The sequence below is a fragment of the Mchenga conophoros genome, linkage group LG7, assembly GCF_057382185.1.
Source record: "Mchenga conophoros isolate Kocher_MC1m ecotype Shallow Benthic linkage group LG7, M_conophoros_male_GT1.1, whole genome shotgun sequence".
In the NCBI taxonomy this organism is placed as follows: domain Eukaryota; kingdom Metazoa; phylum Chordata; class Actinopteri; order Cichliformes; family Cichlidae; genus Mchenga; species Mchenga conophoros.
Window position 1 is genome coordinate 62,206,620 of NC_140532.1, and position 14,262 is coordinate 62,220,881.

At 37.5% G+C, this 14,262-nt stretch overlaps 1 protein-coding gene across 12 annotated transcripts in view; it reads right to left on the reverse strand.

The window, feature by feature from the left end:
• Positions 1 to 14,262, reverse strand: part of slc4a5b (solute carrier family 4 member 5b) — a 64,524-nt gene that overhangs the window by 19,644 nt on the left and 30,618 nt on the right. For 10 of the 12 annotated variants that reach the window (XR_014893122.1, XR_014893123.1, XR_014893124.1 and 7 more), the window contains 7 exons: positions 12,844 to 12,902; positions 10,154 to 10,345; positions 8,753 to 8,866; positions 3,850 to 4,011; positions 1,745 to 1,923; positions 1,315 to 1,387; positions 1,162 to 1,230 (listed from right to left, as the gene is read on the reverse strand). Coding sequence is in view for 8 of the 12 variants with exons in the window: in XM_085280643.1 (XP_085136769.1) it covers positions 1,162 to 1,230; positions 1,315 to 1,387; positions 1,745 to 1,923; positions 3,850 to 4,011; positions 8,753 to 8,866; positions 10,154 to 10,345; positions 12,844 to 12,902 (848 nt within the window). In the remaining 4 variants the exon portion in view is untranslated. The remainder of the gene's footprint in view (positions 1 to 1,161; positions 1,231 to 1,314; positions 1,388 to 1,744; positions 1,924 to 3,849; positions 4,012 to 8,752; positions 8,867 to 10,153; positions 10,346 to 12,843; positions 12,903 to 14,262) is intronic. The other 2 variants (XM_085280640.1, XM_085280642.1) reach the window with 2 other exon arrangements.

Below are 14,262 nucleotides of genomic sequence, written 5' to 3' on the forward strand. Positions count from 1 at the left end.
ATGCCTACAACATGCTCTAATTGCTTTAATAAAATATTAAGGTCAACTGCATCGAACACTGTGCTGAGGTGTGGCAGGACAAGTAGAGATGATTCCACCATCAAAGGCCATCAGATCACTTCTAACCTTCACTAACACTGTTAATTTAATTTGATGAACTCCTAAACTTGACTGAAACTCTTTAAATAAACCATTACTCTGCAGTTGAAGATTTTTTCAGAGATTTGAGATTGACCTTTAATTAGCTTAGACATCTGTGTCAAGTGATAATGGCTTTTCAAGTAACGGTTTAATTACTGCCGTCTTTGAAGGCCTGTCGCACATAGCTGATTAATAGAGAACAGAGAACTAATAGAGTAAATTTAAATGTTATTAGGAAGTGATAAGAGAAATGAGGAATTTCAGAGAATACTGTTAAATATTCTATTTCTATGCCATATGTTCCACAGGGTTCAGTGCAAGGACTGCATATCATGTGCACATTATATATGCTTCCCCTAGGCAGTATCATTAGAAGGCATAACATACAATTTCACTGCTACACAGATGATACCATAGCATTGTCTATACATAAAGCCAGATGAAACACACCAAATGGTTAACCTGCAGAAATATCTTAAAAATATAAAGACTCATTGATGATGATCTAATTTTTTACTTCAAAATTCAGATAAAACTGAGGTAATTTTACTCAGCCCTAAAAATCTTAGAAACATACTGTATAACCAGATACTTAGTCTTGATGGATCCAATCCTATCCATTCTTTCTGTTTTCTCTCTAATATTGTAGGGTCTTTACCTTATAATATAAAGAACCTTGAAGCAACTCTTGTTGTGATTTGGTGCTATATAAATAAAACTGAATTGAGTTTAAGTGCTTTAATTGATCTGTCAATTATATTATATTATATGTTATTATAAACTCATTCATTTCCTTAAGCTTGTACAATCTGGCCCTCTGAGAAAAAACACATGGTGTTTGAAAATGAATATGTTTATACTGAAAAAGACTGGATTTTTGTTATTCCTGTTTTCTGCTTGTGTCTGATTTTTCATCTATGCACCATTTTCTTTTCATATATATTGGCATATAGATTATAGTTTCCATGAAGAAAAATATGGAGAAAAAAAAATATATATATGTATTTTTTTGTAGTATACCTGGATGCCACTCAGTGAAGCCACTCCCATGTAGAGGAAGACTCCATAAAGGACAGGCATGGGGATGTACTGAATTGAACAGAACATACATTTTAAAATAAAACCAATATAAACTTTCTACTGACACCACATCAGTCTCATCTACGAACTTACCTGAAGTATAGGGGCAAGAAAGACTGAGAGTCCTGTTAGGACAAACACTAAAATGCCTGTCAACCTCTGCTCTCTGGAAGTGAAGAATCAAAAGCATAGCATAAAACTTTATTCTAGGTCCACACAAAAAGATGATTTAGGCAATCAGAAAACAAACAGACCTTAATCTGAAATAAGGACTCTCTTTTCTATGCAGTCTATCTTTAAGATCTCAAAAGTGAAGTAAGCATTTTCACTTTTCACCATCTTAAGCCTTCCTTACGCCAGCAGGGGACACTCCTCTGGTTCCAAAAATACGTTTTATAGAATTTATTCCCCCCACTTTGTCCCCCAATTGATATATTACCAGCCTATGAGCATGCAACGGTTCAGAACACCAAGCTGATGATGGTATGATGGTTAGCTTTTTTTTTCTGGGGGGGGGTCCCACCTGACTCCAAGGAACTGTGGTTGTTCTCCAGGGGCACTAGATTCACTCTCCATCTTCAGTGAGTCGATATGAGCAATGGAGATGACAGTGGCTGCTACATACCATGGCATGCCCATGAAAGAACACACAGCCATCAGCACACCTACCCAGAACAGGTCCAAGTGGTAGCCACAGCTTTTCTGAAATTGGGTGCAATAACGGGAAATTACCCAGAAGATCCACTCCCCATGTAATCCTGAACTGTGTAAACAGTTCAAAAATTACCAAAAACACAAAAAATACATTTGCTTTAAATTTGAGTATCACAAAGCATCATGGCACTTTCATTGCTTTAGTATAGTAATGTATTGAAGCAGTAGTGCAGTACTGTTACAATTCAAGTTACAATTGTTCAAGTTGTAAACATGGTATTTTTTCTTCTCATTACCTTTCCCAGATAATATCTATAACTACAGGGAGTGCAGAATTATTAGGCAAATGAGTATTTTGTCCACATCATCCTCTTCATGCATGTTGTCTTACTCCAAGCTGTATAGGCTCGAAAGCCTACTATCAATTAAGCATATTAGGTGATGTGCATCTCTGTAATGAGAAGGGGTGTGGTCTAATGACATCAACACCCTATATCAAGTGTGCATAATTATTAGGCAACGTCCTTTCCTTTGGCAAAATGGGTCAAAAGAAGGACTTGACAGGCTCAGAAAAGTCAAAAATAGTGAGATATCTTGCAGAGGGATGCAGCAGTCTCAAAATTGCAAAGCTTCTGAAGCGTGATCATCGAACAATCAAGCGTTTCATTCAAAATAGTCAACAGGGTCGCAAGAAGCGTGTGGAAAAACCAAGGTGCAAAATAACTGCCCATGAACTGAGAAAAGTCAAGCGTGCAGCTGCCAAGATGCCACTTGCCACCAGTTTGGCCATATTTCAGAGCTGCAACATCACTGGAGTGCCCAAAAGCACAAGGTGTGCAATACTCAGAGACATGGCCAAGGTAAGAAAGGCTGAAAGACGACCACCACTGAACAAGACACACAAGCTGAAACGTCAAGACTGGGCCAAGAAATATCTCAAGACTGGTTTTTCTAAGGTTTTATGGACTGATGAAATGAGAGTGAGTCTTGATGGGCCAGATGGATGGGCCCGTGGCTGGATTGGTAAAGGGCAGAGAGCTCCAGTCCGACTCAGACACCAGCAAGGTGGAGGTGGAGTACTGGTTTGGGCTGGTATCATCAAAGATGAGCTTGTGGGGCCTTTTCGGGTTGAGGATGGAGTCAAGCTCAACTCCCAGTCCTACTGCCAGTTTCTGGAAGACACCTTCTTCAAGCAGTGGTACAGGAAGAAGTCTGCATCCTTCAAGAAAAACATGATTTTCATGCAGGACAATGCTCCATCACACGCGTCCAAGTACTCCACAGCGTGGCTGGCAAGAAAGGGTATAAAAGAAGAAAAACTAATGACATGGCCTCCTTGTTCACCTGATCTGAACCCCATTGAGAACCTGTGGTCCATCATTAAATGTGAGATTTACAAGGAGGGAAAACAGTACACCTCTCTGAACAGTGTCTGGGAGGCTGTGGTTGCTGCTGCATGCAATGTTGATGGTGAACAGATCAAAACACTGACAGAATCCATGGATGGCAGGCTTTTGAGTGTCCTTGCAAAGAAAGGTGGCTATATTGGTCGCTGATTTGTTTTTGTTTTGTTTTTGAATGTCAGAAACGTATATTTGTGAATGTGGAGATGTTATATTGGTTTCACTGGTAAAAATAAATAATTGAAATGGGTATATATTTGTTTTTTGTTAAGTTGCCTAATAATTATGCACAGTAATAGTCACCTGCACACACAGGTATCCCCCTAAAATAGCTAAAACTAAAAACAAACTAAAAACTACTTCCAAAAACATTCAGCTTTGATATTAATGAGTTTTTTGGGTTCATTGAGAACATGGTTGTTGTTCAATAATAAAATTATTCCTCAAAAATACAACTTGCCTAATAATTCTGCACTCCCTGTATAACTGTTAACATTTAGGCAGAATACTTTTTAATATACTCTATATATTTATCTGTTCTGTGACCATTTCATCTTCGGTGTTTGCAGACCTTTAATTTGTTTTCCTTGCGGTTGACAATGACAGCACTAATCTGCTGGTCCATGAAGATGAGGATGGTGACCAGAAGAGCAGGAACGAAACTGGCCACACACCACCACCAGGGGTTCTTACCAAAGGGCATCACCAGCCAGCCGCGGTCACTACGTGTAGGCTGTATAACAACAAAGAAGAAATATTGGTAACACTTTATAATAAGTGCACACTATTAAGCATTAGGTAATCATCTGTTAAATATTTTATATTTCAAACCTATATAAATACAGTGAAACTACCATACTAGCAGAAAATAGTGAAAGAGGAAATCAGAGAATTGTGTTAGGTTGCAATGGCAAAATAAAAATTGTGCAGATCATTTATTAAGTAAAAGTCATGCATATGCTAGAAAACGCTCGTCTCAGCCACTGTGATTATGTCCATTTCTTTCTACACTACCATTTTAAACCCATTAATCTGCCATTTGGCCATTTTACTTTTTCAGGGGTAGAACAGTGAGGATTCACCTTTTATCAGATGTTGACCTGATGATAGCAATTAAGATGCCATTTACTGAATGAATGATATTTGTCTAGTATGCCATATTACTTTTGCATTAAAGAACAGAGATTTTTAAATAATCAGTTTTTAATAATAAAGAGATATGTTTTCTGGACACAAAAAGGGGAACATGGGAAAAAAAAAAGCAACAAAATTGGCTATCGGCCAAATTGTTATTTTAGACACTAAAAAAGAATTGCACATTTTATCTCTGAATGTTTTATAAACATGTACATGTTGAGCTGCACAACGATAGCATATTTATATAGCTTGGATAATTTCTATGGGTTTGTAAAATTCCATTCTAAGTGGGCGAGTGCCTTACCTTAATTCATAGGTGTATAGGTGTCAAACTCTGGCCCGCGGGCCAAATTTGGCCCGCAGCCTAATTACATTTGGCCCGCGAAGCCATACCAAATTACTATTGGAGCTGGCCTACTGGTATTATACAGCTAATATTTATATTGTTTAGTATTAAGCTTTGCTTGTTCTATATTCAGTTTTTCAGCAAAATGTGTTTGAGTCCATAAGAAAAGATTCATTCTTATATCTGGAGGAATATTTCAATAAATATTAACGTTAGCCCGCGACTTTGTTCCAGTTTTGAATTTTGGCCCACTGTGTATTTGAGTTTGACACCCCTGCCTTAATTGAACTGGACTATTTAAGTCTTTTCTTTTTGATATTAAATTATTTTAAAAAGTAACTACAGTTGCCATACACACTCATTGGTTGTTTAGGTATACCTGTTAAAATGCACACATATCTAGCACAAATATCTAATCAAATTTTCTTCCAGAAAATAACAAATGATTTGAGTGTAGAACAAGCTCTATAGTATAAGCATTTGAAAATGCAATTTGTGTGAAAATGTGACAGATACAAGCACAAATTACTTCTGACTATGCCATAACTCAGTTGAGTTAAGATTATAGACTTAGTCAAAAAGACCTGCTGATGTTCAAAGTGAGATTGGAAAATGTTCCCTGGTATGATGAGTGATTATTCTCCTTTGATCAGAATTTGGCCCAAACAACATGAAAGCATGATTCACTCTTGCCTTGCATCAGTGGTTCAGGTTGCTGCTGGTGATCGCTTCCTGGCACATTTTGGGCACTACCTGACAGCCTACCTGAGTATTATTGCTGACCTTGTCCATCCCTTTAGGACCACAGTGTACTGTATCCTAGTAGCATGAGCTGGTAGCACCTGCTACCAGCATGATAACTCTCCATGTCATAAAACCCAGCTCATGTCAAACTAGTTTCTTTGTGACAGTGTGTTCACTGGACTCAAATGGCCTCCAGCATCGCATGTCAATCCAATAGAGCACCTTTCAGATGTGCTGAAATGGGATGGGATATTCCAATGTGTAGTCTATAAATCTTTCCTCCTGGGAAAGGGAATATTATGGTTTAAAAGAAAACATATCCATGTGTTAGAATGGCCCAGTCAAAGTCCAGATCTAAGTCCAATCGAGAATCTGTGGCAAGATCTGAAAACTGCTGTTCACAAACGCTGTCCATCTAATCTGACTGAGCTGGAGCTGTTTTGCAAAGAAGAATGGGCAAAGATTTCAGTCTCTAGATGTGCAAAGCTGGTAGAGACAGACCCTAAAAGACTGGCAGCTGTAATTGCAGCAAAAGGTGGTTCTACAAAGTATTGACTCCGGGGGCCGAATAATTATGCACTCCCCACTTTTCAGTTATTTATTTGTAAAAAATATTTGGAATCATGTATGATTTTCGTTCCACTTCTCACGTGTGCACCACTTTGTGTTGGTCTTTCACGTGGAATTCCAATAAAATTGATTCATGTTTGTGGCTGTAATGTGACAAAATGTGGAAAAGTTCAAGGGGGCCGAATTCTTTTGCAAGCCACTGTAGCACTTTTCTACTCTCCTGGAGTACTCAAAGGGTTCTATACAATATGCCACATTCACCCAATCACACCCATTCTCACAAGCACTTTCTCTAAACTGAGTGCTTTCTAACTACATTCACACACATTCACACTCTGATGGATGCATAACTTGCATACTTGACATGCAGACTGGAGGAGCCAGGGATCAAACTACCAGCCTTCCGATTAGTAGGTTACCCGCTCTACCTGATGCCATCCAGTAGCTAGGTGCTACTGCCGCTTAGGTGCTTGTAAATTCTGTAGGTGGCTGATTTCATACTGATAATAATAGGTCTAACTGGGACTCCTTTGTAGATCTTTTGAGGGCACATATACAGGGTATAGCATCCCCCGGGGTAAAGGTGGTGGTTGTAGGTTGGTCTACATGGCTAATGTCCACATTTTGGACTAAAAAAATGGACGGTTTGAAACAGGAATAAAAGAAGCAATCTATATCCACTTCAAATGACCATCATTCATCACTTATTGGCTTACGACACAAAATGTCAGACATCTTCAATTCAATTTTATTTATATAATCACCTCAAGACGCTTTATATTGCAAGGACTCTACAACAATACAGAAAAAATCCCACAATTAAATGATCTCATTTGAGCAACGACTTAGTAAGAGTGGGAAGGAAAAACTCCCTTTTAACAGGAAGAAACCTCCGGCAAAACAAGGCTCAAGGAGGGACAGCCATCTGCCACGACTGGTTGATGGGAAGAAGACAGGGCAAAAGACGCACTGTGGATGAGAGCCAGAGATTAATAACTCATGAGTAAATGCAGAGTGGTGTATAACAGTGAGTGAAAAGAGGTGAGAGAAGGAGAAACGTTCAGCGAAGCCCCCAGCAGCTTAACCTAATTGCAGCATAACAAAGGAAGGATTCGGGGTCACCTGATCCCCTGCTAATAATAAGCTTTGTCAAAAAGAAAAGTTTTAAGCCTAAACTTAAAAGCAGAAAGTGTGTCTGCACATCATTAATAGTGGGCCAATGACTACCTTCTAAGAGACAGCCTCCAGTATGGCTTAAATACCTGGAACTCGTCACCTTTCAGTTTTAAAACTGAAGAAGCCTGTGAGTTGAAACATATTCCAAAAGCTTAAAGTCCAATTTTCTTAGCCTACCATGAGTTGGATGAATGAGAACCTACATAAACATATTTTCCACCAACTTGTTCAATCTATCCTACAAAGCATTAAGACTAAAGCTAAAATGGGGTTTACATTACAAGGCATATCTAATAAAGTGTCCAGTGAATGTAAACCTGAAATAGTTCCCTTTAAAGAGCTATACATAGGTGGCGATATTGGAAGCATAATTCATATCATGTTAGAAGTATAAAAACTTCCAATATGATAACAACAATATAACAGCAACTACATTAAAAGTTATTTTCTAACCATTGCTAGCATGCACCCAGAATTAAGGAGGGAAAAAACCTGAAATTAAACACATATATATGTCTTAGGGACAGTATTCAAGATATCATTTTCAGACTTTGTGTAATGGTCAATACCAGTAACAGTTTGAGCTGATTTAACTTAGGTGAAAATTGGGTCAAGGACACAGCACATGTGGAAATCAGTAAAAATGTTATATAAACCTCTATTTTATGGTTTTTAAAATTCACATTAATATACTAGGCCTCAGTGGACATGAGTACCATTTGATGCAGAGCACTATTTGATCTTCACAGTTAAGGCTCAAGATCGAAGTTGATACTGGGAGAAAAAAAATTCAAGGAAACATTGAGTAATTTTTTATATGAAACGGCATGGAGAGCGATGTATTTCTATTTTTTCTATGCGATGACCTATGACATCAGAATAATGCCATGAAGTTTTGCAAAAATCACACACTGCATGGTAAATGGTAAATAGACTGGTTCTTATCTTGTACTTTTTTACTCTACCTGAGCATTCAAAGTGCTTTATACAACAATGTACTTTAGACTGCTTTCAGTATATATTAAAATATCAATTTTTTACAGCTTGTAGAAGCCAACGATTTTAGCCAATTCTGGTCCAAACATATAGGTAAAGATAACAAAATATAAAGTCAGGGTCCCACAAATTAGGGGAAAAGCCTAAGTTTCCATTGAATCACTTCCAAACTTTAAAGATAAACATAAACATTTTCTTTTTGAGCTCTTCAAAAACTTTTTTCTTTTCCAATACAACATTATGACTTCATAATGACACAAAGAGATGAATATACTGCAAAAGATTTCCATATTGTTCTGACATCAGCAAAAATGATCTACGAAAGCAATGTCATAATTGGGGATTTCCACATTACCAATGCTGACATCAATATAAGTTTTAGTATAGCTCTTGCTGCTTGGGGAGAGTTGGGCTCATTGAGTGCTCTTGTTAGAAGTATAATTATTCTTTGAAGTGACAGAATATATATATATATATTTTAAAAATTTTGTGAAAAATCAAATACCTTGAACTCTGTTGGCACGATAAGTTTGGGTGTGTCTAACCCCATCAGCATATCGAGACCCACAAAGGACATGATTGACATGAAGATGGCAAAGTCACTGATTAGCTTCCTCAGCTATAGGTCAGCCCATATACAATTACACAGGACAAAAGAAGGGCAAAGACAAATGTGCACAGTAAAAGTGATGACGGGAGACATACGTTTAAGTATAAGAAAGTGGTAGATACATGAGGAAAGCAAGACAGTGAAAAGAGAAAAGAGATTATTTACTCAGTTAAAGTGTAAAATTGATCAATCCACACACTCCAAATCCTGTTTAGATGCGTAAACAACTACATTGCTGAGGAAAGAATTGAGTGGCCAGCAGTGTCCTAAGAACAAGGTCTGACAAGATGAGAGAGGTATTTAGGAAAGGGTGGACCTTGAGTTCAGTGGGTACGTGCAGTTTGGGTGTGTCCAGCGCCAACAGACAATCCAACCCACAGAAGACCAGGATAGAAATGATGATGGCAAAATCACTGATCAGTGTGCGAAGCTGGAGCACATACGTGGAAAGCAGTGGAGGGGGGGAGGGGGGGGGGGGAACAACATGGAGAGAACATTCTGGTAAACATAGGGAAGTGTAAGGTTGGTTGTCTGGATAACGAGCACATACTGTGTAGGTGAAGTTTTAAAGTAAAACACTGGCAATATTCTACATTTCTAATGAGTATATTTAGATGGACTACGTAAGTAAGTAGACAAAGTACATATAATTATGCCATGCCAGAAATCTCTTGGCAGACGTTTGGATGTCTTCTTCTATGATGGCATTTGTCTTTGCCTATTAGGCACTTCCCTTGATGTGTCATTTTATTGAGAACAATTTAACACTCACTCTAAATCTTGTGAGAAATTGAAAGTGCTTCTGTTTATAGTAGCCAAACAATACCTTAAAGCTAGCTTTATGTGTTCAAATCATTATTTCTCATCTGTTCCATAGTCTCATTAGTATTTAGGTGTTGCTCTTCATTTTCATCATGCAACATTACAGAAGTATACAAGTTTGGATGTTTTCAGTCCTCTGTGAAGCCTAAGTGCTTGCATGAAAACTGAAAACTGAACCATTCAGATGCTAAAATAGCTAAACAAGCAGATCATCCCACTTAAAGAGGCTCTAAAACTAGCCTTTTAGTCTAAGTGACTATTATTGTAAAAATGAGTTTTACAATAGCCTACTTGGTAGATCTTTTTGACCTTAAAAGGAACATCACCAGCGTTGTTCTTTAAATGCCACTACTTTGATGCTGTAATTATAGGCATAACATCAAATTAAAGGAAACCAGCATTTCACATGCAGGAATTAAAGGCAGCCTGGGAGAGTTTTCTTCCTGCAGTTATTGAGTATAAGGATTTACTTACCTTTGTTGGGAAGTAGCGGCTAAACTTGAACTTCTTAAGAGACACTGTCATGGAGTAGGTGCCAAAGAAGAGGATGAAGGACATGAGGGCCAGGTCAGGAACATACTTACAGGAGTTCCCCACCAGCATACCACCATACTTGACACATTCTTTCTTACTCAGCTGACTCCAGTCCAGATCTGTTAAGTTAAACTAAAAACGACAACGGCAGAAGGAGAAGCAAAAGTAGAGAATCGAAGGGATGAGGAAGGAAGAAGCATAGCAGAGAAGGGAAAATTGATGGATAGGTAGCGGAGTGGAGAAAAAGCAGACACAAGAAAGAGAAAAAAAACCAAGCAATAACAAAAGAAAAAAACACAACACATATAACTGAAAGCCACAGTGCTTTCTGATGGCTGGATTAACGCCGCTGTCTTGGCCCATATTTATCAAGCAAGTGGACTCAATTATAGGAATCACACTGAACTTCATTTTGGACCTTTACATTATTTTTTAAAAATGTTGCCACATAGGAGAAAGCATTGTATCCCAGCTTTATGAAATTTAGAGTTGCAAATTAAAAATCAGGATGGAATTTGTATGCTTTTCCTGCTGCTTTCTGAGGAATAGACTAACACTTTTAAATAACGCTTAATGGCATTATACAGTTTTTTAAAAGCTGTATAATAATCAGAGTAGCCATCAGAAAAATCTGCTTGAAAAACAATGCTTGACTTCCAGCCAGCCGAGGTCACCTGCAGTCAGTATCAGTACACTGAATCTGAGTATTTAAACACTCTAAAATAACCATCTTTAAACACAAGTCAGCTGAAGCTATTCATTTGATGTAGGTTAATAACAGAGCAAAATTTCATCCAAGAATTGTGAAGCTTTGAGGATCTAATCACACACTATCATTGTTCAATACAGGATGTCCAGCTCTCTGCACAAGTTTATGAGTAGCTGGGCCCAGGGGGAGAGTGCGTACGCTACATGGCGTGTGCTAACAGCCATATATAATCCTGTGAAGTGCAGCAATCTCTTCACTCAGAGGATTGCAAATCTGCAAACCGGCTCTATTTCATGTTGTCTCTGACAACAGAGGGGGAACCCTCCAGCCACTGACCATGCTGGAGATGTTGATGCGAGCCAAAACCGAATCAGAGGACAAGTTTCTGGGAGTTAACAGCTTGCGTGATAGGCAGCTTGCAGGACAACAGCTTGAAGCACAGCTTAACAGTGGTCATCAAGCAAGCCTCAGTTTCAACTGTGAAGAGTAGACTTCGAGCTCAGGTTTGACAGGATGAGCTGCAGCAAGAAAGCCATTGGTAAAAAGTCAGAATAAGACAAAGAGGCTTTCCTGGGACATGAAACATCGCCATTGGACTACTGAAGACTGGAAGAAGGTATTATGGACTGATCAATCAAAATTCATCAGTCTGTATATATGTATGTATCACTCTTACAGTAACAACCCCAAAACTCTTTAGTAGTAGTATCTGCCATCTGTAGGGGAACTTTACTGGTCATATTTTTTTTCTCTTGTGAATATAGAGCAAAATATAACAGTTCATGTTTTTGCCTTTTAACACTAATGAATGCTATGAGTGTCATTCAGGAGGTTGTCCACTATCTAAGATTGTCATTAAAACTGTGGCTGTTCCTGTCTACATCGTAATCTCTCTGTGTAATATACTTACGATGAAAAGTTGTTTAGTCTCAGCCATAAAATTCCTGTATGACTATGACATGTAGTATAAAAGGAGGTACAGTTTTAGATCTGGTAAAATAGAGTTATACTGGCCAGCATAGCATTTTGTGGCTGGAAAAAAAAGAGACATCTAGGTGTAGCTTCTAAAGTCTAAAAATTAAAGCCAAAGTTGAAGTGTCTTAAGCCTCAGCAGTTCTTTCTAATAGCCAGGTGAGGAGTCAATGGAAAAAACAGATTTTGGTTTCCTTAATTCTCTAATGTCAGTAAACACTTTAGAGTGAGTTAATGGACTCCATTTCAAGTTGTTTTGAATACAATGTGATATTCATTTTTAAAATTATGATCCTTAGGAGTGTCCAGAAGGATGGTGAAATGGGTGGGCCTTCCTTGACAGTTAGTGACAGGTTGCTACTGATTGAGCATGCACTGTCCAGAGCCTCCCCTCACTCCAGTGAAGAGCAAAGATTGCAACACAAACAACATTTAATTAAAACTTGGCTTTGCAAATCAATGTGAGATATTTTAGTAACAACATAGAGTTTATGCACACAACATCATAATTCTAAATGCATTAAATATAAACCATTTTGTCTGAAAAAAAGCCAAAGCAATTTGTTAAAAATGGATGACAGCCATTTTTTCTAAATCAAAAGGGTTCAGTTTTGTTTAGTAAATGACAAGAAAAGATAAATGAAAATTAATTATGATTAAAATTAAATTAAATTAGGATTCATTACATAATTTAAGAAAGCTGAAAAAGTGTTTAAAGTTGGCGCAGCTAAAGAATTATTGTCCCAGGCTAACTTCCTTCACTAAAATGCTTGATAAATAGGGGCCTCAATTACTTCACTTAGTCTTTAGTTCAAATTTGTTCATATCATACCATGTGCAGATCAAAACAGCCAAATAAACTGAGATACAAATTATTTTCACCAATGGGAATAATGAAAATTCATGAAAGTGACGCTAATGTAACTCTTTGTGGTCTTCTGTCACTTACCAGCAGAGTCATATTATCATCTGCAAGTGGAGCTGAAGCATTCAAGCCCAGTGCAGGTGCTGAAGAGGAAAAGGCATAAGTTGAAGAAGAGAAAGAAAAAAAGAATGAATGATGGATAATATAAAATGTAAAGCTTTGCGTAATAGTGTTAATAATGCAATATAACTTTCTATATCCCAGTTCAATCACAATTTTTTCATTATATTGGAATGTTTACAAGAGATATTTAGATGTGTACTCACTTTTTTAGTGAGCATTCAAATATGAAGCAGAAACAAAAGTACACAAAATCATGACAGAGTACAAACTAAACACATGCTTCTTATGCAATCAAATATGTCCATCAGGAACACAGACAACCAAACATGTTTTAATATTAGACAAAGATAAAATAAATAAATACAAATACAGTTTTTAAAATGATGATTTCATTCCTTAAGGAAAAAAATATCCAAACCTACCTGATACAATGTGAACTTAAATCTGATTTAGATGCTTTGGATTCAGATCCAGAGCCATAAGAAAGATTCTCTGGCAGTTATTGCAAATGCTTGATGGCACTTCTTGCTGCCAAGGTAGCACAACCAGTTATGAGGGGGCAATTACTTTTTCACGGATGATATTGATTAATCTTTTTTGCCTTAGCATGTGAAATAATCATTTAAGAACTGCATTTACTCAGGTTATCTTTGTCTAATGTTAAAATTTGTTTGATGATCTGAAACATGCAACAGTGACAAATAGGGGAAAAAAGTACAAATGAAATCAGGAAGGGAGCAAATAGTTTTTCACAGTATCCTAATATTTTCTTTGCAATGCATTTAAAAAGGTAGAGGGACTTCCTAAGTCTATTAATGATGCTAAAAAGTAACTTAATTAAATGTATCCAAAATTGATTCCAAACACCTTACATACACACTGTATAAATACATGGACAAAAATACACATTGCCTACAGGGGCTGCTCGAAAACCCATACAACAAAGCTCTTGGTGCACTGTGCTGATGTTAACTGAAGGAGAAGGAAGGAGTTTAGGACGCTGCAGTCAGTGCTGGGAACTATTATTTAATGTGAACTGCACCTATGACCACACTCTGTAAATGTACATGGTTTGTCACTTTATGTCAGATTTGCTGTGGTTTCTAAATGCTTCCACTTTGCAATAAATATAATTTATAGATGATATTGGATATTCCACGATCATCTATAAATGATTATGAAATTTATTCTTGGAAAGGATGAAATTTCACAGGCTGAATTGTTGTGCCAGTGGAATCCTGTTATAATCCCCAAATTCAGTGAACTCATTAGAACAACCCAGAGCCAGGCAGACTGCATGGCTAGGTCCCTGATTTTATACACCTGTGGCAATGGGACCAAAAACAACTGGATTCAAAAACTAAGGGATGTGATCTGATA